Consider the following 26,684-nt stretch of genomic DNA (forward strand, 5'->3'; position numbering starts at 1 on the left):
TGCCTTAGGGGCTCCAGCTGTAGTAGAAGTGGTAGAGGCAGGTTCGGTATTCTCATTTAAAGCAAAATTGGATAGGTATATGGACAGGAAAGGTATGGAGGGTTATGGGCTGAGTGCGGGTCAGTGGGACTAGGTGAGAGTAAGCGTTCGGCATGGACTAGAAGGGCCGAGATGGCCTGTTTCCGTGCTGTAATTGTTATATGGTTATACTTTTCCCATTGGGTTTACTCCCAAAGTAACAGCGTGAGATCACTGTTTTCCTTCTTCTGGATGAGCTGCCAGTCACGAACGATGAGCCCCAACTGCCCGAAGCGACTGGTTGTCAGGTGGCAGTAACCCGTATTTGCCCTTTCTCCTATCAGAAAAAATGCCTCTGCCAAGCTTAGTAGCTGAGTCACATGTGAAGGCCAGGAGTTGGACCTGATTGTCAGAGGCTGTTTGAGTCGCACGCCACTGGGAGCATTTGATAGGTCGTGGGAGTGTTTCCCCACTACCACCCCTGCGTATAACAATCTTAAACAACCAAGCAGCTCTGTGATATTGACAACAATAACTTGGCAATGTGGGTTATTATAGTCACATGTACCAAGGTACAATGAAAACTCTTATGCTCGCGATCCAAATAGGTCATTACATCACATTGGTGCAATGAGGTTCCGACAAGGAAAAACGGAACAGAATAGTGCAGGGAAACAGTGTTTCAGTTGCTGAGAAAATACAGTGCAGGCAGACTATAAGGTATAAGGCCAAAGGATCATTGGCAGGTCAGATTTTTTTTTAGTTTTTGAAATATTCTCCTAAACTGTAGAATTCACACTTAAAAGAAATGGTGCAGTACTGCACAAAATTCTGAGGCAGATATATATAACCAGGGAGACCAAGACTTCTGCAAGTACTGTGTAAGGGATGTAGACTCCGTTAGTCACTTTTAAGCACCAGCATAAAACTTTTTTTTTAAGAATTTGAACCTTGCTTGTAATTGAAATTATTTTGTCTTTTATTTTCTAGTTTGAACTTGATCCCATTGTAATGCAGTTTGACCGACATCGTCCCGATGAAAAGTGCTTTATAAATAACTTATTTTTTTTATTTTTTCTAACTTAAACTGGCAAATCCTGAGGTACGGGCAAATCAAAGCACACTCATTTTAAATTGATAGGTAATTTCAGATTACTCTCGTGGCATATACTATTGTGGCTTTCGGAAGATTTACATGAACATTGCTGTGTGGATCTAATTCTTTATTACTATCGTGTAGTGCTTTTTGGATGATACCAGTTGTTGATATTATTTTTATTATCGGGACAATGTGTATCGTGTTCATCTTCCACAATCTTTCAATTTCCTCTTTTAATTCAGCATATTTCTAAAGTTTTTTATTAATTGATATCTGTAATTTATGTGTGTTTGGAATGGCAATATTTATTTAAAAAGTTGTTTTTGCTAGTTTGTCCGGTACAATTATAGCCGGACAGTTATTATGAATTTTCCTATCTGTAATAATGAATCGGTTACGGTCGATTTGTCAGACTCTAACTCTAAATGTGGAGCAGACTTGTATTTATAGTGAGGGATGGTGTTTTTTTGTCAGTTGTAGTTTAAGCAAGATGTTGGTGAAAGTTGTCTACCACTTGATAGTGCAGTGCTCAGATTGAGTAAAACTACTGCAGGATCCTGTAATGTGTTCAATTGTTTCTGGCTTCTCTTGTAATTTTCAGCATTTATCATCTTGAACCTGTTGGCCTTTATTCCTCATTATTGATAACTAGATGTGTTAACCACCTGGTCCTGTATGCTCCCTTCTGTTTCTGGGAAGAGGTCTCCAACTCTGAGCCAGGGGCTCGACGCTTCCTTGTCGACATCTAGTGCGCTCAGATCGTGGGGATGTATTCCATGGGGAGTCACACTCTTCCACTCTTCCAAGGTTAACGTTCTCCTATTATGATTGTTTCTTCATTTTTATGGGTTATGCTTTCATTTACGTTCAGTGATGTGTACCCCTTATCAGAATTGCATATGCTTGGATGGAGTGCTGAATCCTGCTTGCGTTGATAAAAATATATCGTTAGAGATAATTGTGGATTTCAGAAAGGGTAAGATGAGGGAACACAACATACCAATCCTCACAGAGGGATCTGAAGTGGAGAGTGTGGACAATTTCAAATTCTTGGCAGTCAATATCTCCGAGTATCTGACCTGGACCCAATATATGGATGCAGCCACAAAGAAACTACAACAGTGGCTATATTTCATCAGGAGTTTCCAACATCACTGGAATATTTCTACAGGTGTAACTTGGAGAGTATTGTAACTGGCTGCATCACCGTCTGGTTCATGGGGACTACTGTACAGGATCGGAGTAAAGCGCACACTCAACAGTTCAGAAACTTCTCCTCTGTCATCTAGTTTCTGAATGGACAAATAACCCATCGATAGTGACTCACTAATCTCTTTTATATTTCTATTTCTGCACACTTATTTACGGAATCACACAGACATGCATAGCTATACTGTATATGTTTTCTTTGGAAATTAGTTCCATTATTTGAATTAATTGTTTTAACTCCACTGATGCAAGAGCAAATAATTTCCAATTATCCCTGCATAGTTGTCAAGGTATAATTCGTTTGTTTTTTTTCTGATTTGATGCCTAATTTTTGTCTGTTTCAGGAAATTCAAGAGTGGGTTTAACGCCAGATGAAACCATAGTGGGCTTAGTGTGTCACTCTGGAAAATGTCTCCATTTATTGTGGTATCAGTAGTTGTTCCGTTGTTCTTGTTAATAGGGCATTTATTGTACTTCATTAGATGTTGTAGAAATTTCACAAGTATTGGATGCATCTTATATAATATTGAAACCTCTTAACCATGTGAGAGACAGAATCAAATCGTTTTTGATAGACAATATAACACTGAGAGATTTCTACACTCAAGGGATATGGGGACAAGGCAGGAACCGGGTATTGATAGTAGATGATCAGCCATGATCTCAGAATGGCGGTGCAGACTCGAAGGGCCGAATGGTCTACTTCTGCACCTATTGTCTATTGTTATTTGTTTTACATAAGACTGATGTCTAATACCAGAGGGCATTTGGTTAAGGTGAGATGGTGTAAATTTACAGCAATTGTGGTAAGTTTCTTCACAGAGTTGTGGGTGCATGGAAGTTACTGTCCGGGTCATGTCGGTGGCAAATATGTTATAGATGCTGCTAGATATACATGAATGTGCAGGAAGTGCAAGGATATGGTCAATAATATAAGAAAGGATTTCAAAGTATCTAAAGTATTTTTTTTTCTTTCCCAGATGACCGCTGGAAAATGATGTTGTAGTTGCAGTAACGGGCGAAAAGGAAATGCCAGACAAACTCTGTGGAAGTCACTAGCGGAATTACAAAAGGTAAAGAATATCAGCAAACGGAAGTGTGTGTAGTGCTATTACAAAGGAAAAGGGGCTTGGAATATGAAAGGTCTGAAGATAGAAAAGTCACCTGGACTGGGTCATACAGTGTATCAGGAGCCTGTCTGGGGTGTGTGGGAATTCCCAGAGTGTGAGGACCTGGAGTGAAGACTTCAGCAGTACCAACAGCTGGATTAGGACAAAAATACAATGTAGAATATTCAGGCTGCAAAGAGAGATTCTCTGAATTGTAACCTGAATCCAGAGATCGGCGAATGATTAATGGCAAATTTTGATTCTGAGGTTTTGCCAAGTCAGAGATTAACATTTGAGATGAGATTTGAACTGTACATTTCATCACTCACCTATCAGTTGAGTGGGTAACTCAGATAACCCTTGCCTGATGTTCATGTATTCCTGTGGATCAGGACCTGTTTAAATATAAAACAAAATCCATGGAAACAGAGCTAAAATACTCAATGTAACTAAAATGTTTATTTCAATGTTCCTTTGTGTTCCGTGTGTGGTTTTAACATACCGAGTTCCTGTATTTCCCTCAGTATTCTGTCCAACTTCGGTAACTCAGTCCTCCACATCAGAAAGGATTCCCACATCGCCCTCCTGGCCCGGGAGCCTTTGCCCATCACCAAACTGAGGAAGAGTCTGGAACTCTCTGGCCGGTTTCCCTTCTCTGTCAGTTCAGTGACTTTCTATAAAAGGAAAACAATGAATTTATTGTGGAGCAGACAGACAGACATGGAGAATATGCAGGAAAATATCTGTTCATGTTCCCAGTAGCTTCAGAATGGATGCAGTCACTGGGCTGCTGCCTCATCCTCTCTGGGTTCAGTCATTAACAGAGAAACAGTAACTGAAGGAAATTCTAAATCAATAGTGTGTAAGAATAAGGATTTACTGATACCCTAGATTATATTCAATGTGATTAACTTACTTACTTGTCCATCAACCAGCTTTGGAAAATCAGGTCAGTGCTGAATCCCAAGTGAGGGAATTTATAGAATAAACGCCTCATCTGGAAGGACTGTCTGGGGCCCTGAATGGTGGTGAGGGAGGAAGTGTAAGGGTAGGTGTAGCACTTGTTCCGCTTACAAGGATAAGTGCCAGGAGGGTGATCGGTGGGAAAGGATGGGGGGGGGGGGGGACAAGTGGACAAGGGAGTCGCGTAGCGAGTGATCTCTGTGAAAAGCAGAAGGGGGTGGGAAGGAAGGATGTGCTTGGTAGTGGGATCCCATTGGAGGTGGCAGAGGTTACGGAGAATTATACGTTGGACCCGTTGGTGGTGGCGGAAGTTACTTTCCCGCCCCCCCTTGCAAAAACCTACACCCTGTCAGTGGCCACACATTTCAATTCCATGTCCCATTCCCATTCTGATATGTGCATATAACCATATAACATTATAACAACTACAGCACGGAAACAGGCCATTTCGGCCCTTCTAGTCCGTGCCGAACGCTTACTCTTACCTAGTCCCACTGGCCCGCACTCAGTCCGTAACCCTCCATTCCTTTCCTGTCCATATACTGATCCAATTTTACTTTAAATGACAATACCGAACCTGACTCTACCACTTCTACTGGAAGCTCGTTCCACACAGCTACCACTCTCTGAATAAAGAAATTCCCCCTTGTGTTACCCTTAAACTGTTGCCCCCTAACTCTCAACTCATGTCCTCTTGTTTGAATCTCCCCTACTCTCAATGAAAAAAGCCTATCAACTTCAACTCTATCTATCCCCCTCATGATTTTAAATACCTCTATCAAGTCCCCCCTCAACCTTCTACGCTCCAAAGAATAAAGACTTAACTTGTTCAACCTTTCCCTGTAACTTAGGTGCTGAAACCCAGGTAACATTCTAGTAAATCTTCTCGGTACTCTCTCTATTTTGTTGACATCTTTCCTATAATTTGGTGACCAGAACTGTACACAATACTCCAAATTTGGCCTTACCAATGCCTTGTATAATTTTAACATTACATCCCAACACCTATACTCAGTGCTCTGATATATAAAGGCCAGCATACCAAAAGCTTTCTTTACCACCCTATCCATATGAGATCCCACCTTCAGGGAAATATGCACCACTATTCCTAGATCACTCCCTTATACTGCATTCTTCAATGCCCTACCATTTACCATGTATGTCCTATTTGGATTATTCCTACCAAAATGTAGCACCTCACACATCAGCATTAAACTCCATCTGCCATCGTTCAGCCCACTGTTCTAACTGGCCTAAATCTCTCTGCAAGCTTTGAAAACCTACTTCATTATCCACAACGCCACCTACCTTAGTATCATTTGCATACCTATTAATCCAACTTACCAACCCATCATCCAGATCATTAATGTATATGACAAACAACACTGAACCCCGTACAGACCCCTGAGGCACACCACTAGTCACCGGCCTCCAACCTGACAAACAGTTATCCACCACATACAAACAAGCTGGATGAACTCGGCAGGTCGGACAGCATCCGCTGCAATGAACAGTCAACGGTCCGGACCGAAACTGTTGATTTGACCACAGCATCTGCAGCATACTTTGTGTTTAGTTACCCACCACTACTCTCTGGCATCTCCCATCCAGCCACTGTTGAATCCATTTTACTACTTCAATATTAATACCTAACGATTGAACCTTCCTAATTAACCTTCCGTGCGGAACCTTGTCAAAGGCCGTACTGAGGTCCATATAGACAACATCCACTGCTTTACCCTTGTCAACTTTACTCATAACCTCTTCAAGAAATGCAGTAAGATTTGTCAAGCATGATTTTCCATGCACAAATCCATGCTGACTGTTCCTAATCAGACTCTGTCTATCCAGGTAATTATATATACCATCTCTAAGAATACTTTCCATTAATTTACCCACCATTGACGTCAAACTAACAGGCCGATAATTTCTAGGTTTATTCTTAAAACCCTTTTTAAATAATGGAACCACATGAGCAATACGCCAATCCTCCAGCACCATCCCCGTTTCTAATGACATTTGAAATATTTCTGTCATAGCCCCTGCTATTTTTACACTAAGATCCCTCAAGGTCCTAGGGAATATCCTGTCTGGATCTGGAGATTTATCCACTTTTATATTCTTTAAAAGATCCAGTATTTCTTCCTTTTTAATAGTCATAGTTTCCATAACTTCCCTGCTTGATTCCCTTACTTACACAATTCAATATCCTTCTCCTTAGTGAATACCGAAGAAAAGAAGTTGTTCAAAATCTCCCCCAACTCTTCCGGCTTCACACATAGCTGTCCACTCAGATTCTCTAAGGGACCAATTTTATCCCTCACTATCCTTTTGCTATTAATATAACTGTAGAAACCCTTCGGATTTATGTTCACCTTACTTGCCAAAGCAACCTTGTATCTTCTTTTAGCTAATCTAGTTTCTTTCTTAAGATTCTTCTTACATTCTTTATATTCCTCGAGCACCTCACTTACTCCATGCTGCCTATATTTATTGTAGATATCTCTCTTTTTTCTAACCAAGTTTCCAATATCCCTTAAAAACCATGGCTCTCTCAAAGTTTTAACCTTTCCTTGCAACCTAACAGGAACATAAACATTCTGTACCCTCAGAATTTTACCTTTAAATGACTTCCATTTCTCTATGATATCCTTCCCATGAAACAAATTGTCCCAAATCCACTCCTTCTAAATCCTTTTGCATCTCCTCAAATTAGCCTTTCTCCAATCAAAAATCTCTACCCTGGGTCCAGTCCTATCCTTCCCCAAATTATATTGAAGCTAATGGCATTTTGATCACTGAGCCCGAAGTGCTCCCCAACACATACCTCCATCACTTGACCTATTTCGTTCCCTACCGAAACACCTTCACTCAGAGGGTGGTGAGAGTGTAGAACGAGCTAGCAGCACAAGTGGTACAAGCGGTTAAGAGAAGTCTGGATAGATACATGAATGATAAGTGTATAGAGCGCCATGGCCCGGTGCAGGTCAATGGGAATAGGCAGTTTCAGTAGCCCAGCATGGAATAGATGGACCAAAAGGCCTGTTTCTGTGCTGTACTTTGCTATGACTATGACAAGTCAGCCACTTATTGTTTGGGAGCTCAGGTGGAGATCAGACCAGCTGTGGTTAGCAGGTTTCCCTCCCTCAAGTACAGCAGTGAACCCAGATGGCCCAATTTACAATCTCACAGTTTAATATTCATCCTGAATTAACGACCTGAGAGGAATTGACCGACAGCCCTGATAAGATGAAAAAATTAGTTTTGGACTGAATGCCTGTACAACAGTCCAGATATGCAGTCACTGCTCTTATATCGCATTGCTAAATACAGCAGGTGTGAGAGGAAAAGGTGACGCTGAACCTGTAGTTAACAGTGCTCCCCACCTTAACAGCTGAAACCAGATCTGCTGGAGTCAAGTCAGAGATCAAAGTCTCCATTGCCATGTCGAACTCCTAGAACGTGCCGGGATTAATATTGATCACTATTCCCTCTCATAGCACCAGTTCAGTGACAATACACTAGATACACACACTGTGATGGTCCGGTCCTAAATCCACATTCCGGTCCACGGACTCCGGACTCCGGGTCCTCTGACTGTCCCTCGTTTCGGATTGGACTCAAGCATTTGCACCTGATGCTCATCTTGTTGGCTGGGAATAAAAGTGGCTCTGGGATTGAGGGTAGTTGGGGGGTTGTCCTGTCAGTCTCTGCTTGGTGTAACCCACTGGTGGAAGGCGAGTTCTTTCAGTGAGTTATGGATTTGACTGTTCTGTAGCCCGCTGAGTTTACCGGCCACCTCGAGTCTTGAAACCACCTCAGACCAAGCTTCCTTCCTTTCCCTTGCATCCGTCAGGTAAGTCAGGAGTCCCGTGGCCCGCACAGGAGGCTAGCTCCAAGAACACAAGTCTCTGGCCCGTTCTGTACCTTCATGTTCCTTGTCTCCGTCGGGTTGTGTCCCGCGTCCTGCTCAGGAGTCCCGTGGCCCGCACAGGAGGCTAGCTCCAAGAAGCCAAGACTCTGGCCCGTTCTGTACCTTCCTGTTCCTTGTCTCCGTCGGGTTGTGTCCCGTGTCCTGCTCAGGAGTCCCGCGGCCTGCCCAGGAGGCTAGCTCCAAGAACCCAGGACTCTAGCGTTGAGCAACCCAAGCCGCCAAGCACCCCGTCCTCCAGGAAACCCAAGTCTCCAAGAACTCCAGGAGCCCAAGTACGGAAGCCTCCAAGCACTCCAAGTCTCCAGAGAACCCAAGGCTCTAGCCTGGAGCTACCCAAGACTCCAAACACTCCAATTCCTCCAGGACCACAATTTCCATCGGGATCAATAAAGTATGTCTGTCTGTCTGTCTGTCTCCATGAACTCCAGGAACCCAAGTACCCAAGGTCTCCAAGTCTCCATGGACATCAGAAACCCAAGTCTCCAAGATTCCCAAGTACCCAGGACTGTAGCCTCGTTCTACCCAAGCCTCCAAGAACCCCAAGCCTCCGGATCTCCACGAACTCGAAGATCACCACGATGGCAAGCAACCCCACGAGCTCCAGGAACGCCATGTCCAGTCCCTTAGCTTTGTCCCACCCTGTTCCTAGTACTTCAGTGTCAACATTTGGGTCCCGTCTCAACGCCCCCCTTATGACACTCACCTCATTTTCTTCTCTACTGAAATGACCCTCCTTTGTCAACATCCAACCGAGTCTTTCAACCTTTTCTTCAATCGCTTGTTTGAGTCTGTCCTTGTAGAACTTTGTCAGTTGGTACAGTTGATACTCGCCCCCCTCTGCCAGGAGGTCAGAGATTGTAAACTCTGGCTCTGCGAATATAAAAAGAGTATGTAGTCACAGACTCAAATATCGCTTGTCTCCATCGCTCTCACCCAACTCAACAAACCAGTCATGTCTTGAACCTCAGTGTTCACCTGCTTTCAGCTGGAAACACATATTTTGCCCTAATCTCCAACATTGTCCTTAAAACAGACCCATCAATGCGCTGGGCCAGTCATTACCAGAAGAACCACATTCACTAGAAACCTATCTCTCCCACCGTCCCACCCACTCACCAATTTCAGTTTAAGATGAGCAATAAATGTTGGGACTGTCAATGATAGTCACTTCCCAGAGATACTCTCTGCATCTTGGCGAATACATTTCCCATAACTCATATCCTGGAAATACTCTCTTATCTGGATAGCTGCATTTCCTGCGATACACATCCTGGACATCATCAGAGCAGGGAAAACATTTCCTGTAGTGGGGTAACGGGTGCCCACTACAGCACATGCACCACACCCACACATTTCCCCTCTCTGACCAACCCTCCAAGAAAGAAACACATTTACCCGCCTTCCTACCTCATTCTGTGAACACATCACCCTCACATTTCACTCACCTGCTCCTTGTGGGGGAGTTGATAATTCCATGTTCAATGAGCTTCCAAGCTGACAGGCAGTCGCCTCACTTGTGCTGGTTCCAAGGTCCTGATCGGTGTCTCTGACGTCACTGTCTCTGGGCTGACAGGCAGCCGCCTCACTTGTGCTGGTTCCAGGGTCCTGATCGGTGTCTCTGACGTCACTGCCTCTGGGCTGAATTTGCTTCACTTCCGCTGCGGCCGGACCACATTCCATTGGGACATTGCTCTCAATCTGACCCTGCTTTGGCACCCTGCTCCCCGTGTCCCGATCATCTTCCCTTAGTGATTTGCCTGGTAAAAACCGCTTGAGTACTTTCCGTGCCCGATTTAATTTCCCACCTGAAGTAAATGATGAATAGCAGGTTTAGAGTGATTTATACTCGAACAAAGATTCACAATGGGTGTCTGCAATGGAGCTGAGACTCCGGCTGACCAGATTTGGAGTGGGACTGTGCTGCTGAATGTGAACCACACTTCCTGCTAGGAGATCATCCCAATAAGCCACTCTCAGAAAAGAACTGGATAGACACAGTAATACTGATAACCGACTACGCATTAGTTGAACACACTGATAACCAGCGGTTATTAATGGAATGGCATCAGGTGAGAGCGGGAATTATCAATGGGGTTATCTCTCCACAGACATAAATCTCCCTGGATCACAAACTGTCCAGTCACCTGTGTCACTCACAGACAGGCCACCGGATTACTGATGGTCCGATCCTCTAGATCACACGTTCTTTGTTTGCTTTGTCACACACTGTCTTGTCCCCTGGGTCACAGACTGTCCATTGCCTTGATACGAACAATGTCCAGTCCCCTGGGTTACAGACTGACCATAACCTTGAAGCCCATGATGCCTGGTCCCAGGGTCCCATCCCATCTCTTGGATGATGATTGTCAGGTAACAACTGTACAAGTCATTGGCAAGGGGAGAGTCTTGCGTGCATTTCTAGCAGCTAAACTTAAAGTCTCGCTTTTGCAGTTGCTAATCTATAGGATGGATGTGATTCAGATGGAAAAAGTGTCGGGGAGATTGACAAGTACGTTACTGGATGGGGCTGTTTGGTTTTTGTGTTAAATGGTTTCGCAGGGACAGTTTGCCCTGGATCATGGGAGCTTGAATGGTAACCTTACACATTTAATGAACAAATATAAAAATGCATGATTTAAAATGAATGGCAGTGATGTAAATAAATGATACTCGGAACTGAATTTTTGTTAAAAGATTATGACATTTTTGATGTGATGATTGACGCCAAATATGTTTTCTGTATAAGTAAGAGGGGAAGGCATAATAAGCTGTAGCTTCAGCTGACACCCTTTTGGTCAGTTTTAAAGAATATCTACATGTTCTTGTTTTTTTATTATTATTTAATTTTGTCTTATCAAATCATCGTTGAAAATGATGTTTTCTGTTATGTTTGTACTGACCGAAATAAAATTTCATTCATTCTTTCATGCAGTCATTCGTACAAAAGGGACTGAAGAAGCATTTTTTTTCCCCACGGAGCGGGTGATGAGTATAAATTACGTGCAACCAGAGGAGGCTGTAACACAAATAAAATTACAAAGTTGAGAAGATGTGGGCAGGAAAAAGAATAGAAGAAGTCTGCAAGGGAAATTTGGGATAAGCTGCTGGGAAATCGGGCAAGCTCAGAGACAATTAGAACAGTATGAATTAGTTGGGCCGAAAGACCCGTTTCCAGGCTGTAATCTCTCTTTCATTCCACCTGGAATCACAGGGTTGAGCACAATCACAGTGCCTACAGGAGACAGAGACAGTTGGTCATTGGTTATACCGGGTCTCCCATCAGAGATACTGGGTATTTAAATTTCAGGTAGCAGATCATCTCAAGAGGGAAATATTGAGAAATCACGTTCACCATTTGGCCACAGACTGAACATGGATTGGGGGATGAAAAACAGAAACAGGTTTATTATCACCGGCATGTGACGTGAAATTTGTTAACTTAGCAGCAGTTCAATGCAACACATAATCTAGCAGGTAACAAATAATAATGGATAAAATAAAATATAATAAACAAATAAGTAAACTAATTACGTATATTGAATAGATTTTAAAAAAACATGCAAAATCATAAAGAATGTATATTAAAAATAAAGTAAGGTAGTGTCCAAAGATTGGATGTCCATTTAGGAATTGGATGGCAGAGGGGAAGGAGCTGCTCCTGAATCGCTGAGTTGTGTACCTTCAGGCTTTTGTACCTGCTTTCTGGTGATAACAGTCAGAAAAGGGCATGCCCTGGGTGCTGGAGGTCCTTAATAATGGACGCTAACTTTCTGAGACCCCGTTTCCTAAAGATGTCATGGGAAATTTGTAGGCGAGTACCCAAGATGGACCTGACTAGATTTACAACATTCTGCAACTTCTTTCGGTCCTGTGCAGTAGCCCCTCCATACCAGACAGTGATGCACCGAAGCAGACCACAAGTCTATCTAAAATGAAGTGTCTCCTGATCCTCAGCCATTTCCAAGGCTGGCAATGTTCTCGGCTCGGCTACAGAAAACAGAGTTCGGAAAATTCCCCTCATCTACTCTGCGCAGCGAGGGGGGAGTTGATAGCTGCCCTGCCAAAACGTGAAATGTTGTATTATCACACAATTCCTGAAATCCCGGAAATGCTCCAATCACCTGCGTCTGAATTTTATAAATGAAAGTTGGAGATGTCTTTCACCTCTAAACCAGCCCTGATGTGCAACAAACCCTGAACCTGGACTTTTACATAACAAACAACACCGCTGTCACATTCCTGTTAATGTTTCACTCTCAACCTGCTGATTCAGGGTCTCCGGCTCCTTTCACTCAGGTGAAGCTTTGCCTGGTGAGCGGAGTCATTCGACCATTACCGGTGTCAGGTCCCTGAACTAGAACTGTTGGATTGACCGATTACACAAAGCCGCTTTACCAGTGGGATCAGTGACACTGCTTGATGAAACTTTTCTCTGCCCTGTTAGTGCCTGTGTAAATTTCTTAATCAACAGGGCTTAAGTTTAATTATAAAGATCCCAGTGATCATACCTGTAGCCATTCTGATTCTGACTGACGATTGTTGATTGTCGTTGTCTTGTTTACACTTTGGTCGTGATGCAGGACAGCCCCACCTGATGGTGATGCTCTGAATTACACAAAACAAGCAGATAGTGAGTCAGAGAGAATTGGTTTACTTTGCAAATGTGACAGTACTGTCAGCCTCTGTATCAGAGCAGCAGTGTGCTTAGGGAACAAACATCAACTCCCACACCATGTCTGCATGTCGGTCCGGTGATACCTGACGCATCCTACTGATAGAGTCACAGAGCAACAGAGCACAGATACAGACCCTTCAGCCCATCAAGACTATGCTGACCACAGTGTACACTTAGATGGTGCTAATTTCCTGTGTTGAGCCCATTTCCCTCCTGGCCTCTTCATTCCATATTCACATCCCAACTGCTTCTGGAATTATACAATCGTGCCTGCCTCACCCACTTCCTCTGGCTGCTCCCTCCACATCATCACCAAACTCTGCATGAAACCGTTGCTGCTCGTGTTGGTTTTGCAATCTATATACCACTCCTCTGCCCATTTAGATCCGCTATAAGCTACGATAGTCTTCACCGTGAGTACCATCTACTAATTTTGCGTCGCCCATGAACTGACCAGTCAAGCCTTGTGCACCTGCATTCACTTCATTGCTATCAACTAACAAATATCAAATGTTACTTGTAGCTTTGTGGTACACCACTAGTTACCCGCCTTCGCTCTCAGGAGAAACCTTCAACCATCACTCTTTGCTTGCTACCTTTAAGGCAATTTTTGAATTCATCTAACTTTCTCTCTCTGTACCGCATGGCACCGTATCTTCCAGACCAAGCTGTCATGAGGCACCTTGCCAAAGGCTTTACTGGAGTTCAATGTACAACATCCACTCCCCCACCCTCATTGATAATCATCTTGAAAAACCTTAAAAAGTATTGTTGAACACAACTTTCCATGCACCATGCCGTAGTGATTCCTAATCAGTCTCTGTCGATACAAATGTTAGTAGATATTCTGTGTGTGACTGGTCCATACTGTGGAAAATTATGTCCCGCACCTGCCCTTCCATTTTCTCCACTCACCATCAAAAAGCCAAAATGGCAACCCGTAGTAAGATTATGCTTCTCCAGATGCTCAAATTTCTTATCCCTCAGTAACCACTCCAAGGGTTTGCCCACCCCTGATGTAACACTCACTGGTCTATCATCCCCAGGATTTAAACCCATTGGGTTTATTGAATTACATAACAACATTTGACAGCCTCCAATCATGTGTTACTATCCCTGTGGCCAGAGAGGATGCAATGTTCATTGTGAATGCCCTGTAATCACCCCTCACTTTCTGTAGTAACATGGTGTTTATTGGTAGATTGAACAACATCACTTTCTTAGCAGAATGGCAATATTATGCTATCATCACAATCACTGTCCATCTCATTGGTAACTCTGAATCAAAGCATTCATTAAGCAGCTCACCTATCACTGCATCGTCCAGGCATGTTTCCATCTTTGCTCCTGAGTATCATACCCTCAAGCTATTCCTCCTCCACTTCTTCACCCACATGAAGAACGCCTTGGGCTTTCCTTTATCCTACTTCCCAAGAACTTCTCAAGTTCCCTTTGACTTCTAAGTCGCTTCTTAAGTTCCTTCCAGGATACCATATAATTCTCTAGAGCCTCGCTTGAATGTTGCTTACTGTACCTAAATAATGCTTCCTTTTCCCTCTTGCTTAAATGTGCTCATCCCTTGTGAACCACGGTTCGTTTATATAAACATTCTTTCACTGTGTGTGGAACAAATCTACCCTGAACCACATTCAAGTGTTCCTGAAACAAACTTCTCAGTTCCATCTTGCATTTCCCTTTGAGAATGTTTTCCCAATTTACACCCCCAAGATGCTTCGAATACCATTGTAACTATCTATCCACTGATTAAATACTGCCTCGTATCGTCTGCTACTATCCTTGTCCATGACATTGATAAAAGTTGGGGTGTTATGGTCTCTATCTCAAAAAGATCACCCATCGTGACATCTGTCACCTGACCAGCATCATTGCCTCATACTAGATACAGTATGGCAAATCCTCCAGTTAGCCCATCCACATACTACGTCAGAATCCTTCCTGGAAGCACAATGCATTCTGCCCCATTGACACATTTTGGAACAAGGAGGTGGGATCAACATCAGGAAAGTTGAGATTAATAATGATAATAACCTTGTTGTTTTTGCACCTTTCCCAAAACTGCCAAGTTATCTGCTCTCATTATCCTAGTGGCTTTGGGGGAGGCCTATAGAATACTTCCAGAATGATAGCCCCCTTCCCTTTTCTGATTTCCACCCACATTGATGTCCTCTGTTTATGTAACTATCATATGATTCCTAATTAGTAAAGACAATTCTCCGCCTTTCACCCCCCCCCCCCCATATGTATTATGAAACAACTAAAACTTGGAGCATCAAACACTAATCCTGCCCTTGTAACAGTCTGGTCTGTGTAATGGTGATAACATGTACCATCCATGTTCTAAGTTACTCGTATTCTTAATACATATTGTATTGAATTAAAGACATTTCCGACTGACTACATGATATCCTGTCCACAACCGATCCTTCCACAGTCTCTGTAAACTTCGCATCTACCTTTATATCAACTCTTCTATTATCTGACCAAACATTCTGGTTCCCATCCCGCAACGACTGAGTTTAAACTAACCCTGGCAGCTCCAGCAGTCCTGGCTGCAGGGACATCTATTCATCTCAAGTACAGATATAACCCATGCCTTTGGTACAGGGCCAAATGGGAACATAACTTCATTATAAAACCTAAATATGCTTAATCACAGATTCGTAGGTTCTGACAATTTATTAGTAGAAAAGTACTTGATGGCGACAGGGTATACAAATGTAAATTATTGGTTGGCATTTGCTAGTTAAGACTGAAATGTGGTGCTGGGACATTTGGCTTCAAGAGGGTTTGCGGAGACTTGTGCGACAGCATACTCGAGGGCAAGTATATTGTTGCAGATTGCAATAGACAGAGGAGTCAATGATACGTTGCTGTAGTTCACGGTAATTCCACATTTCTGCAATCACTAGAGCAGGAAAAAACTGCGCCCACTTATAAAGGGAGGAAATTCTCAATGCATTTTGAGATTATTGTGACGTAACACAGCCAAGCAAGGAAACAGCAGAACTGATAAGAGTTTGAAATGAGTAAACAATATGAGGGAATGTGCGTGGCTTCCCAGAGTAATTAGCAAATCTGCAGTGAGTGCAAATGGGTCTGACAGACGCATACTGGTATTCCGAGGCTTATTCAGTCCCAGTCCAGCTATTTCCTACCTTCCTTGATACAGAAATGTAATGTCTAAAGGACCAGTGTTTGGGTAAATAAGACTCACCAAACATTCTCCTGACTGAATCAATGGAGATGCCAAGTCAGATGGGTTATCTCGATTTGCTGCTCTCCGTCTTCGGGCTGGTTCATTGTTGCTGTTCACTCATCTTCAGTTGTGATTTTCTTCCTGTCGTGGGCTTTTCTTCCAATAAATCTCACAGGTCAGGTCTTCCTTTAACCAGAGAGATAATGAAGCATGTTACTCATACAAAGCAGAACAAAGAATTAAACGTATTGGAACTTGAACTCATATATAATGATGCGAGTGAAGAAATATGTAACTGCCCCTCACACTTTCCAAAGCCTGACATGGGATACAAAGAAACACACACAAAATCGCTGGAGGAACTCATCAGGCCAGGCCGCATCTGTATGTCGACTCTACTCTCTTCCATAGATGCTGCCTGGCCTGCTGAATTCCTCCAGCATTTTGTGTGTGTTGCTTGGCAGCATCTGAAGACTTTCTCTTGTTTGTGATGTGACACAAAGAAGTCATCACTCAGTCATGGTATAAGATACAAATCATAATGCATTGGAGTAGAATTAGGTGATTCGGTCATTCTAGTCTGTTCCAAAATCAATCATGGAGGATTTTTTTTTCCAACACCGTATTCTTGCTTCCCTGCTATAGCACGCAACCTATTTAGCAATCCAGAACATGAATATACCCAACGACAGCCTCCACCAAATTCCACAGATCAACCAACATTTGGCTAAAGTAATTGCTCTCGTCTCAGTTTTAAAGTGAAACTTCATTATTCTGAGGCAGCACTCTCAGATCCCAGACTCTCCATCTAATCAAGACACCCTCTCCATTTCCACTGCAACCAAACTTCTTGTCATTCAGTCGGTGTAAATAATCACCCCCGTCCTAACCCGCCAACCATTTGAACTCCACTGAACACAGGCCCAGGGCCATCAAATGCTCCGCATGCATAATGCTTATCATTCCTCGGACTATTCTCTGAACCTTGTTATCAACAACTGTACTGAATGCATTTCCGGGGGGAAAAAACAGGACAATTGGTACCAGGATAATGTACTGGAGAAAATTCTCAATGCATTTTGAGATGATCGCAACCTAACACAGCCAAGCAACGAAACAGCAGAAGCGATAAGAGTTTGAAATGAGCAAGTTATGTAAGGGAATGTGTGTGGCTTCACAGAGCTGGGATGCTGACAGCAATTAGCAAATCTGGAGTGATTGCAACTGACGTAACTGGGACTTCTACATTTATTCAGTCCCGCTCCAGCTATTTCCTACCTTCCTTGTTACAGATATGTAATGTCTGAAGGACCAGTGTTAGAGTAAATGAGACTCACCAAACTTTCTCCTGACTGAATCAATGGAAACTCTGAGTCAGAATGGTTCACTTGTTGCTGTTCCCTTGTCCTCAGTCATGGTTTGCTTCCATTTGTGGCCTTTTCTTCCAGTAAATCTCTCACTGTAGGTCTATCTTTAACCAGAGAGATGATGAAGCACGTTAACAACACAAAGGAGAACTAAGCATTAAACTGAAATTTAAATCTTGAACGCATAAATAATGATCCGAGTGAAGAAATCTGGAACTGTCCCTCACACTTTACAAAACCTGACATGGGATACAAAGGAACACACACAAAATGCTGGAGGAACTCATCAGAACAGGCAGCATCTGTATGTCGACTCAACTCTCTTCCATAGATGCTGCCTGGCCTGCTGAATTCCTCCAGCATTTTGTCTGTGTTGTTTCGCAGCATCTGAAGATTCTCTCTTGTTTGTGATGGGATACACATACACATACACATGGGATGCTCAGTCATGGTATAAGATACAAGTCATAATACATAGGAGTAGAATTAGGTGATTCGGTCATTCTAGTCTGCTCCATAATCAATTGTGGAGGATTTTATTTCCAACACCGTATTCTTGCTTCCCTGCTATAACACTCAACCTCACAATCCAGAACATGAATGTACCCAACAATAGCCTCCACCACCATCTGTGGCATCGAATTCCACATATCAACCAACATTTGGCTAAAGTAATTTCTCTCGTCTCTGTTTTAAAGTGAAGCTTCTTTATTCTGAGGCTGCACTCTCAGATCCCAGACACTCCGTCTAATTAAGACACCCTCTCCATTCCCACGTATCCAGGCTTGTTGTAAATAATCACTCCCACCCCCCACCCCCACAACCACCATCCCTTTGAACTCTACCGAACTCAGGCTGAGGGCTATCACATGCTCCACATGCATACTCATCATTCCCCGACTTACTTTGTGAACCTTGTTATCAACAATTGTACTGAACACATGTCCAAGATTAAAAGGACAGACAACTGGTACCAGGATAATTTACAGGGAAAAGCTCTGATTTCTTTACTGTTCTACAATCACAAAACGAGTGTAGCTGCACTGCTCCATTCGCAGAAAATTTAACATGTTCCAGAGTGAATGTAATAAAGAGAAACTGGAATCACTAGAAATGCTCAGCAGGTAAGGAATTTCCGTGGGGAGAGGACCAAGTTAACAATTCGGTTTCCTAACCTTTCGTCAGAATGGATTAAAATATTACCCAATTTTTACTGGAAATCTTGGGTTGTTCTTCTTGGAGCGGTGGAGACTGAGGAGAAATCTGTTAGAGGTTTGTAAGATTATGAAAGACATTGATAGAGTAGACAGGGAGTATCTCTTCGCTGGTTAGTCATGTCCAATACCAGAGGACATGCATTGAAGGTGTGAGGGAATAGATGCAAAGGAAATGTGAGGGTAAATTGTTTTACTCAGGGAGGGAGTGGTGAATGCATGGAATGAGCTGCCTGTTATGGTGGTGGAAGACAATACATCGGAGTCTTTGAAGACACGTTTAGATAGGCACATGGGTGTGAGGAAGATCGAGAGGATATGGATATTGTGTAAGTCGGACGGATTAGTTTTTTTTGGGGGGGACTTGATATTTTTTTTAGCTGGTTTAGCACACCATTGTGGCCGAAGGACTGGTTCCTGTGATGTACTGTTCCATGTTCTGTTCTATCTCCAGCATCTTGAGTTTCACTTTGACTCCCGCTGGCAGATAGACAGGTGAGAGTGAGGGGGAATTTCCAAATGTGAATTGAATTCTGAAACCCTGGTCTATTTCTACTGGTGCAATCACAAAACAACATGTTTAATCACAGGCTCACCCTATGAGGGACAGAATGGAAATTCAATTCCCTGCTTTTCTTCCAAAGGAACTATAGAATCAAATATCTGAGCACAGAACAGAAATACTAACAGATCATTTCATAAACCCGGGAAACTTGATCCCCGAATTAAATTTATCTGGTTAAAAAAATAGTGGCATCTATCCCGGGACCCAACCTCACTGGGTCACAGCCCACACCGAGAGTTTAGCACATCTTTCCCATTTTCCACATTGGGTGGCATCAACACAGATTCAACCTGATAGTTTTCAACCAAATTTCCCAGTTCCACTCAACTGCGCTTCCCAAGAGACTTAACCCCTTCCAAAGCAATGTACTAAAAAGCTAGAAACGAAATGAACATTCAACAGATAAAGATCATCTGTGGAAAAATGATTTTTCAGGTCCAACACCCTGTATCGAAATGGCTTTTAACATTTTTTTGATTTGATTTCAGGTCTCCAGCATCCAGTGTTTTTTTTTTAAATAAACAGCTGCTCACAGACAGGCGATGGTGAGTGTGAATTTCCAAACACGGTGAGGATACTGAACCCGTGGTAGATAACCAACGATGCAAACACTGAACAGCTCACTCCACGTACTCACTGCCTCTGTGTATTTTGTTATGAACCCCGTCACTGGGTGTCTTACCAGCAAAGATAGAAGTGTCCGTTGGTGTCTGGTGGTACTATTTTCAACAGTGTTTAATAGTAAAAATATACAAAACAATATCAATGCAAATATACAGATAATATATGTTAGCAATACTAAACCTAAAAGTGTGGATATAATAGTAATCAATACTAAAACAAGCTCTATCGTTGTCTAGGGGATAATGAATTGTCAGATGGAAATATAAAGTTCAGTTCTGTTCATGCAGACTGCGGTAGTTGTTGGTCGATGTGTTGCACTTGGAGAGAGAGAGAGAGACGAGAGAAAGAGAGCGCTCAAACAGTAACAGCTATGGTCATTGCCAACCTTCCTTTATGATTTCGATCTGTCGATGTGTCATTGTTTTGGCCATTCAAATGTGACCCCTCCGTCCTTTAGCTAGACCGTTCTTCCGTGGTGGACTCGTCACCCAGGCAAGGGTGGACACACACACAAGCCCCCACCGGCCTCGCTGTAAAACACTGTGAGTTAAAATTTACCGACCCTTCGTTCGGTCTTCGATGTCCCACCCTGTCTCGTGGGTTTCTGATGCTCACTAGCGTTTCTCCCGGTGCGTCTGAGGGGTGTTACCCCAGACCTCACTTTTATCCCCACTCACGGGGTCTCAGGTGTCAATCAGGTTTGAATGACGTAACCCATCAAACCAGCCCACTCTGGCTGTTCCCTGAGGAATTTCAATGAATAGAACAGTACCAAGTAAACAATCCTTCTCCAAAAGACAATAGCATTAAATCTCCTCTTTTGTCAGTAGGAGACGTTCCGCCTTAGCTGTGTCTCTTAGCTGTCTCTCTCTCTCTCTCTCTCATTCTCTTTCATGAGCTGTTATCAATAACAACTGCCCTGGCAGATTTCCTTTTGTCTCTCTTACTTCCTTGGTAGCAGCATCGAAATAGTAGTGATTTGCGATTCTCAAAAGGGGGGGGGGGGACAGGGGCCACTCTGCACCCTTCTGCCCATCAGAGTTGTTCATCCTTCGTAACAATTGAGATTAACTCGCAGGTCTATTCGATCTCTCTGCTCTATTGTATCTGTGCCCTTCGGTTCGGACTCACTAAACCTGGGAAACGAACACTGGTGTATGTGGCTGGGCATCAAGGGTTTATAGACTACGTAAGGCTTGACTGTACCAATGATGCCCCCCTCCCTGGCATTCCAAACGCAAGCCAGCCAGGAAAGCCACTACCCTCAGAGATGAACATCCAATGTCGGTAACAGCAAAGGTAATGAGGACTCTGGCCAGAAAGCATCCAGGCTGAGCTCACAGAAAGAGTGTACATATGCACATTGATGTCTTCACAGCTATCGTCAACACTTCACTCATCCAGGCTGCTGTTCCCACGTGCTTTAAATCAACCACCATTATCCCTGTACCAAGGAACCCTACATATTCAGAACAAAGTGACCTACTGCCCAGTGGAGTTGTCGCCAATCAGCATTAAGTGCTTTGAACGGCTGATAGTGGCATATATCAAAAACTCCAATCCTTGTTCACTGGTCACTCACCAGTATGCTTACCGACTGAATCGCTAAGTGGTAGATGGCATTGCATCTCTCATTCTCCTTGGCCTGACATGCCTAAAAAAAGACAATTAGGTCAAAATGTTGTTTCTGGATTTCATTTCGGCATTCAACGCTGTTGTCCCACAAACCTTGGTGAACAAATTCCCACGCCTCCGTCCAAAGACACCACTGTGCAACTGGGTGGTGGACTTTCTAACCAACAGACGACAGACAGTCAGGGTGCACAGCTGGTTCTGTCTTCCCATCGTCGTCAACCTCTGTGACCCTCAGCCTTGTGCTGAGACCATTGCTGTCCACTCTGCTCACACGATTGCAAATCCAAACTCCCAAGCAAGTCCGACCTGCCATCAAGCACATATTCACAGAAAGATGGTGGAAAAGTACCATAATATCATTAAAGGTCCCACACACCCTGGTCAGGGACTGTTTGTCCCACTCACATCAGTCCATCAGGGAAGAGGCTACATAACATCCACGCCAGTACAATCATCCTCGAAACAGTTATTTTTCCCTTTTTGAATAGTAAAGAAAACTATTGAGGCTTGGTCGACCTCATTAAATTGGTTTAGAGTCAGTCTGTAGTCAGAACATTTCTTGTAAACATAGCAGGAGTAAATTGGCCACTACCCCACCGAGCCTTCTTGACCCAAGCAGTGAACTCATGGCTTTCGTTCCGCAATGCCGCCGGCTGCTTTCTGTAACTGGTCACACTCCCCCCCCCCCCCCCCCCACCAACTGTTTGCTGTGTATCGAGCCTTTGAGCAGAATCAGAGTCTTTGCTTCTACAGGACTTTCAGGAGATCAGCTCGAAACACCCACAATAAACACACTCTCAAAGAGAAGACAACCAACATTTATCGGAAACGGCAAGTTCTGATAAAAGGGAACTCATGTTGCCTGAACAGCTCTTCGCGCGCTAGCTTTGCAGTTGTAACACCCGGTTAGAGAACTGTTCCTAATCTCAAACATCTCTTGCAGACTCTCTGGTGTTCACTCCTTTCGTAGCATCATTTCCCTGCTGACATTGATTTACAATCACACCCACTTTGCATCAAATTTATATCAAAATTGAAAACGCTCGGAACCCTCACTTAATGTCGACGTCGCATCTTTGCTTTTGAGCTGCTGTTCCTTCACAGCATTCGTGTGATCTGTAACAATGAGCACCCAGACCCGGGCATCTTACAGCCGTATCTCCCCAATCGCAAACAGGCCCAACTCAAATATGATGATTTAGAAATAGTAAAAAAATTCCATCGAGGCCTCCATATCGATACTCAGAAGATCTCGGATACAGTTTTGCAAAACATACAGCTGACACTAAGAAGAACAAAATAAAAAGTAGGGTTTTTGATTTTGAGAAACACGGAGAGGACGCTAATTGGGAATTGCAGAAAACTGTGTGAATGGAGGGAGGGCGGGGAAAACAGAGCCAGATCATGATAATTCTCCTGGCGAAAGGGGTGCAGTAGTAGGGTGAATACTGTAAACACACTGTAAGGCAGAGGGGTGGGGTCTGAGTGCAACTGTGAGCGAATAATCAAAAATGGTTGTTCATAAATTATCAGACTGGAACAACGTGACACTTCCTGCTCCGGGGAAAAGGAAGAGGTAATTCACCGAATGAAAAATAATTTGAATAATTTTTAAAAAAAACAGGGCATTCGGCAGATTCCCACATCAAAATCTTTGCTGCTACAGGATGTCAGCGTGATCATTTCGAAACAGCCACAACAAACACAGTCTCAAACATCTGAAATGACAAGTATTGGAAATGGAAATCGTGTTGTCCGAATAGGTTTTTCACATGCTTACTTTGAAAACGTAAACCCTGGTTAGAGATCTGTTTTAATCTTGACATAAACTGTGGAAAATCTCAACGACGCTGACAGGAAACTGCAGGATCGCAATACAATCGCCGACAGAAGGGGGTTAAAATGGAGCGAATGAACTATTGATCACTAATCCAAAACACAGAATGATTTGAAATAAAGATCGAAATAAATATCGGAAGCTGAATTATTCTCACCTTAATTCACCAAGAATGTTCAGTCTCCGTGTGGATATATTTTCAAGACGTTTTCTTCCAATTTCATATCAGACAATCAGACGAACTTCAGTTAGTAGCTGCGGGGGGAGGGGCTGGTGTTGCTGTTCTGTGAGACTCACAGCGCGATTTTCTGTGTCAAGCTGCTGCCTGTCCGCAGGGCGGATTCCGACACGCAGACATTCCTCAGAGCGGGAGCGGCTTCACAGCTGAAAACAAGCAAACCAGTTGGACATTCCGCCCTCACATAACAACTGTGAACAAAGCTAATTTATAACAATATTTAAATATTTCTGTTGCAGAAGAAAAAACTATAGAAGCAGGATGATATAGAAAAAAAATTTCCCCCAGTGTCTGCAGTCTGAAGGTTAATTGTTACAATTGCCATTCCGTTCCGCTGAATTCAAATCCAAAGCGGTTCGACAGAACACTGTCATTCAACCGTGAAGAAAGTTTAAACCCTTTCTGCTACAGGGAAGAGCGATAGAACAGAATATGCGATGTAAAATACATTAGCTAGGGTCTCTAAGGTCGACTGTACTCTTTTCATAGACGCTGCCTGGCCTGTAGAGTTCCTCCAGCATTTTGTGTGTCTTGCTCGGATTTCCAGCATTTGCTGATTTATCTTGTTTGAGAGAGATCGGTGACGGGTCACTGCCCCGTGGAATATTTCACATCTCACTACCGGGGTGAAAGATGCTTTCTGCTCGCACTCAGTCGGGGCTGGTGTTATTCTGTGAGACTCACAGCGCGATTTTCCGTGTACAAGCTGCTGCCTGGCCGCAGGGCGGATTCTCTGCTGAAACCAAACAGACCAGTTCGACACTCCACTTAATCTGCACCAAGCTGGCTTAATATTGTACTTAGTTAAGTTACAGAAAATAAAGCAACAAACACCAGATGGTAGAGAAAAAAAGAAGTCCCACAGTGTCTGCAATCTGAATGACTACTTGTTACAATTGCTACCAGACGTTGCGAGATTCCAGCATTTAATTTTTACCCCAAACTCACATCATTTGTAATTTTAATTTCATATTTTGCGAGTTAATTAAATAAATTGCTCTGTGGCATTCTCCACTGCGACGTCCCGGACAGTAAAACAGTAAAATTTCACGGTTCGCTCTGTTATTCTGAGTAGTTAGTTGTGGTGTGTGTGTGTGTGTGTGTGTGTGTGTGTGTGTGTGTGTGTGTGTGTGTGTGTGTGTGTGTGTGTGTGTGTGTGTGTGTGTGTGAGGGGGGGGGGGGGGTGAGCAGAGAGTGAAAGAAATCGGAGAAGGGACCCGGCCCTGCCCTGTGGGACATTTTGCATGTCATTATCCGTGAGTAAGGTTCATCCGCACTGACTCAGTACAACCGCCCTAGAAAATGTGTATGACTGAAGGTGACGACGTCGTTTCTTTTCATGCATTTGGTCAATAACTAGTTCATTGAACTTGTCAGAACTCCCTTGTTTTCCCTCACAGTCCCGACAGTAGCCGAGCCCCGCTGTAAACGCTCACTGATCTGCAAAATCGGAGACAACATTTACCTCTGATGTTGATACCGGACGGAGTTCAGCGCGGTCCTGGATAGCCGATCATGCACCGAGAATTCAGTCGGTGCTGCTGCTCCCGGGGTGATTCGGTTAGAATGCGTTAGTCGCTCGTTACAGATAGGCAGGTCGGATGATCCGGGGTAAATGAAGCCGTCCGCAGTTCTGATCCCTCACCTCCTCACCAGCCTAGTACAGGTCGGTCTGCGGGAGGAGAGGGGACTAGGACAAATGCAGCAAAAACAGACAGAATTACAGACGCTGTGTGAACGTTCCCTCACGGTCGCAAGAAGTTTCTGTCTGGATTTCCGTGTCGATCGCACTTTTCCAACTCGCTGGGCGGAGCTTCTCCGGTTTAGCCAGCCAATCCCAGGCTGTGATTTGATCCAGCCAGGTTCAGGCTCCACCCTCTTTGTCAATGCGGCTGTCGCTGCAGGGCGAATTTCAGGTCAAACACTCCACACCCAGGACAGTTATTTCGAGATCAAATTATTTAAGGCGTTTCAGAGGGGGGAGGATTAATGAAGGAGGGGTGGCGTTACCAGTCAGAGAAAATGTCACGGCAGTGCTCCGTCAGGACAAATTGTCGAACCCGACTAATGAGGCATTCCGTGTGGAAATGAGAAATAAGTAAGCTATGGCCACGGTAATGGGGCAAAATTAAAGACAACCCGACAGTCCTGGGAATTTAGAGGAACACATTTGTGAGATCGTATATTGTTGCAAGAAACTTAAGGTTGATACACTTGGTGATTTTAACTTTCCACATAATGACTGGGAATCTCATACTGTAAATGGACCAGGTGGGATAGAGTTTGTCAAGTGTGTCGAACAACTTTTCCTTCATCAGTACGCAGAAGTCCCAACAGTAAGCGTGCAATACTGAATCTGCTATGGAATGAGGCAGGGCAGAGGACAGAAATTTGTGCAAAGCAACACTTTGCATCCGGTGACCACGATGCCAGTAATATGCACCTAAATATACAAAAGGTTCGGCCTGACCCGTGGGTTGGGATTCTGAATTGGAGAAAGCACAATTTTGATGGTGTCAGAATGGATCTGGCAAGTGTGGATTGAGACAGGCTGCTGCTTTGTGGCGAAAGTGTACTTGGAAGGTGTGATGCCTTCAAAACGAAATTTTGCGACTACCAGCTTGCAAGTGCCTGGCAGAATGAAAGGTAAGGATAACAAGCGTAGGAACCTTGATATGCAAGAATTATTGAGGCGCCGGTTAAAAGAAGAAAGGAGGTGCATGGCAGAGAATGGCAAGTTGGATCAAATGAGATTCTTATGGAGTATAGTAAGTGTAAGAGAAAGAAATCCGGGCGGCTAAAAGAAGGCATGAAGTTCCTCTGATAGACAAGGTGAAGAGAGTTATTGAGAATTCCACAAACATGATCCGAGCAAAAGGATTGCAAGGGATAAAGCTGGATCACTGGAAGATCAGAATGATAATCTGACGTAGTCTGATGTAACGTATTTCAACGGAGTAAGGGATATTTCAGTGTTATG

General features: G+C 43.6%; 1 protein-coding gene and 1 long non-coding RNA gene across 2 annotated transcripts; both read right to left on the minus strand.

Moving 5' to 3' along the window:
- Positions 1-224: 224 nt before the first annotated feature.
- On the minus strand, positions 225-17,590 carry LOC140720888 (uncharacterized). Its single transcript, XM_073035735.1, has 7 exons — positions 17,562-17,590; positions 16,243-16,406; positions 12,841-12,937; positions 9,778-10,137; positions 9,036-9,202; positions 3,938-4,109; positions 225-355 (listed from the first exon to the last, which is right to left on the minus strand). The coding sequence occupies exons 3-7, from the start codon at positions 12,848-12,850 to the stop codon at positions 225-227; spliced, it is 840 nt and encodes a 279-aa protein (XP_072891836.1). The 5' UTR covers positions 12,851-12,937; positions 16,243-16,406; positions 17,562-17,590.
- A 16-nt stretch (positions 17,591-17,606) lies between these two features.
- On the minus strand, positions 17,607-25,552 carry LOC140720910 (uncharacterized). Its single transcript, XR_012097270.1, has 3 exons — positions 25,170-25,552; positions 23,624-23,850; positions 17,607-17,695 (listed from the first exon to the last, which is right to left on the minus strand). It is a non-coding gene; the product is annotated as an uncharacterized lncRNA (long non-coding RNA).
- Between the last annotated feature and the right edge of the window lie 1,132 nt (positions 25,553-26,684).

Source organism: Hemitrygon akajei, unplaced genomic scaffold (genome assembly GCF_048418815.1).
Source record: "Hemitrygon akajei unplaced genomic scaffold, sHemAka1.3 Scf000048, whole genome shotgun sequence".
Lineage (NCBI taxonomy): Eukaryota > Metazoa > Chordata > Chondrichthyes > Myliobatiformes > Dasyatidae > Hemitrygon > Hemitrygon akajei.